This window comes from Austrofundulus limnaeus, unplaced genomic scaffold (assembly GCF_001266775.1).
Source record: "Austrofundulus limnaeus strain Quisiro unplaced genomic scaffold, Austrofundulus_limnaeus-1.0 Scaffold21, whole genome shotgun sequence".
Classification (NCBI taxonomy): domain Eukaryota; kingdom Metazoa; phylum Chordata; class Actinopteri; order Cyprinodontiformes; family Rivulidae; genus Austrofundulus; species Austrofundulus limnaeus.
The window spans coordinates 1,221,850-1,224,487 of record NW_013952423.1 but is presented as its reverse complement, the minus strand read 5'-3'; the positions used below and the strand labels follow the sequence as shown (position 1 = coordinate 1,224,487).

At 39.8% G+C, this 2,638-nt stretch overlaps 1 protein-coding gene across 2 annotated transcripts in view; it reads right to left on the bottom strand.

The window, feature by feature from the left end:
- Window positions 1-2,191, bottom strand: part of tbcelb (tubulin folding cofactor E-like b) — a 10,940-nt gene extending 8,749 nt beyond the window's left edge. The window contains exons 1-3 of one of the 2 annotated variants that reach the window (XM_014003971.1): window positions 2,122-2,191; window positions 638-789; window positions 416-555 (exon numbers count right to left, since the gene is read on the bottom strand). In XM_014003971.1, the coding sequence (XP_013859425.1) occupies window positions 416-555; window positions 638-767 (270 nt within the window). In that variant the 5' untranslated portion in view covers window positions 768-789; window positions 2,122-2,191. The remainder of the gene's footprint in view (window positions 1-415; window positions 556-637; window positions 790-2,121) is intronic. The other variant, XM_014003972.1, reaches the window with a different exon arrangement.
- Between the last annotated feature and the right edge of the window lie 447 nt (window positions 2,192-2,638).

The following is a 2,638-nucleotide window of genomic DNA, read 5'->3' as shown; positions in this document are numbered from 1 at the left end:
GTCTAGTTTAGATCATTGTTACTTATAAATTATATATTTTTCTTGTATATATGTTGCTGTTTTCCATGGTTGTTGAATAAATGAACATAATTAACAATTATGTTAATTTACTGTGAAAATATGACAGAATATTTGTGATAGATCCAGTTTGCTCCTCCACGTTGTCACAGAAGCTAACAGCGGACGGGGCAGGGCTCAGTCTAGTGTTGTTTAACTCTATGTTTATAACTCTGCTCACTTTTACAGATATTGAGCTAAAATTTGGCGTGGCAGAATCTGAGACTGATCCCCAACAAAGTCTGATTGCACAAGATTTTTGTTAAAACCTTCGTACACAAACAAGACTTCTTCCCGCCAAACGAGAAGCGCTCAGGTGTGTAAATGTGTGTGTCAGGATCTGTGCGAGGACACCCACCTCTCCCCAGTCGTTGAGCTGATTGTAGGACAGGTCCAGYTCCAGGACGTGACCGCAGAAAGCTGCGATGTCGGACCTGTTGCCGGCTTTACGGATCCCACAGTCATTCAGAACCAGAGCGCTGGGCAGGAAGAGGCGGTCTGAGGACGCAGAGACAACTCGCTTCAGACAAACACGTAGCATAGCGGCGCTGCGGCGCAGCGGYGCGGGCTGACATCTCACCTTTAATAGGCGATCCCGTCGGGCTGGCCAGAACCACGACCCCCTGGCCGTACGGGAAGTTYTCCGGGTTGTACTTCTCGCTGACGACTTGGACGAAGGTGCGCACCTCCTCTTCGTCAGAAGAGTCCATGGTTCCACGGCTGAGCAGGGGTCTGACAGGAAGAGACGACAAAAACAACTCAGGCATATTCATTGTTTTTATCCGTCTGTTAGCAAAATATCTCATGAATCRGGCGACAGCTTTTAATGAAATCTGCATCAATCCAATTCAAGATGGCTGCCACAGATAACAGACGTTAGCAAACAGTTATAATCTCATCAGTTTTATAGACATGGAGCTAAAGCTTGGTGTGGTGGTAGCTGAGAGTCACTAACAACATGCACTCTGAGCACAAGTCATTTCCACCTACGATGACTTGTGATTAAAGGTGAAGCATTTGCATTTATTCAAAGATTTCTTGACTGATATTAACAAAAAAACAACTTTTGCTTTTTCTGATTAGAACAAGTTTAACATTTGGAAGAAACTAAAAAACCAAAAACCAAAAAGATATATTTTAATTTTTAATGTTTATCCACTTTCYGAACTTATCACTCAGACCTTAAACTCTAAACGTGGAGGAGTTCATCGTGTTCTGCAGCAGCTCTGGTCCTGATAATGGAGGAAGCTGCAGCTCGCTGATATGAGTTTTTATTTTTAGCTTCTGGACAACATGGAGGAAAATAAACGACGACACAGATAACTCTTTTACCAGCGAAAACATTTAAACTGTTTCTCTGCAWGTTTAACGTCTCCGTCTTTCTGCACAGCAACGGCTTTCCTTTGGACGTTACTATAAACACTAACAAAAGGCTTTATACGCTGCACAATAAAAGGAGAGTGCTTCTTCACGTGGCGGCAGAAAAAAAAGCTGATATCATGTTACATTTCAGCTCTAAAATAAACTATCATGGTTTCTGAGTGGTAGAATACAGCTCAGACAAGCTATTTTTATTGTCTGACGCAAGAAGGCAAAAGCATTTAATAATGTATTTTGCCTGCGTCGGTTCATGTGCACCTCTGTTAGCAAAATATCTCACAAACCACAGYACGGATTTTAATTAACCTTTGCAGGAGGTACTCATTACCTTTTGCGATCATCGTAATTCAAGATGGCTCCCGTAGAAAATTAAACATACTGAACACAGAAGTGGCTGTAGCTCAGTCAATTYAAAAAATACTGAGGTAAAGTTTGGTKTGGTAGTAGCTGYGAGTCATTCCCAACAGATRCATTTGAATCATGTGGCTTTGTTTGTATATTTTACACTTTTGCTACAATCAGTAATTTTATACAATTTAATTTTGATTTTGTCCAAACAAAACCACTTAGATGCCAATTTTTTTTTTTACTCAGATCTCAGTCCATTTGAAGTGGTCTGTTTAGACTCTACCTGACATTTCTGTCACAGATAGTTTCTCGTTACCCGGTTGCCCCGATTCTTACCTCTGATGTCGCAGAGACCACAGAAAGGTCTGTTTCAACAGCGTGCCAGATCACACACCTCCATCCCTGCTGGAAAAAAAAGGAAAACTATAACAAGAGGAACCTTATTTCCAAGCAAGAAAAAATAACTTCATAAAACAACAACAACAAACAAACAAACAAACAAAAAAACAATGAAAAGTAAATCAAAACTTGCTTTATAAGGGTGACAAAAGATGTGACATCTGTGCTCCTGGCATGCCTTTAAAAAGCTGTAATAAACACATGTCAGACAAATTTCACTTAATGATAATTAGAAACAAACTTAATGGAAAATTGAAACAAGTTATCTTTCTCTGTCTAAAAAAACTAACAAAAAAATTGCCCTTTGTACAGTCAATGATAAAAGCAGGAAGTTGTTTTCCATGGTGAAAGMATTACTCGCTGTTGCCCTCTGCTGGGAACTTGTGGAACAACAACAAATTATTTGTTTTTCTTTTTCTTTCTTCAAAAAATAAAAGCACCCTCTGATAATTGT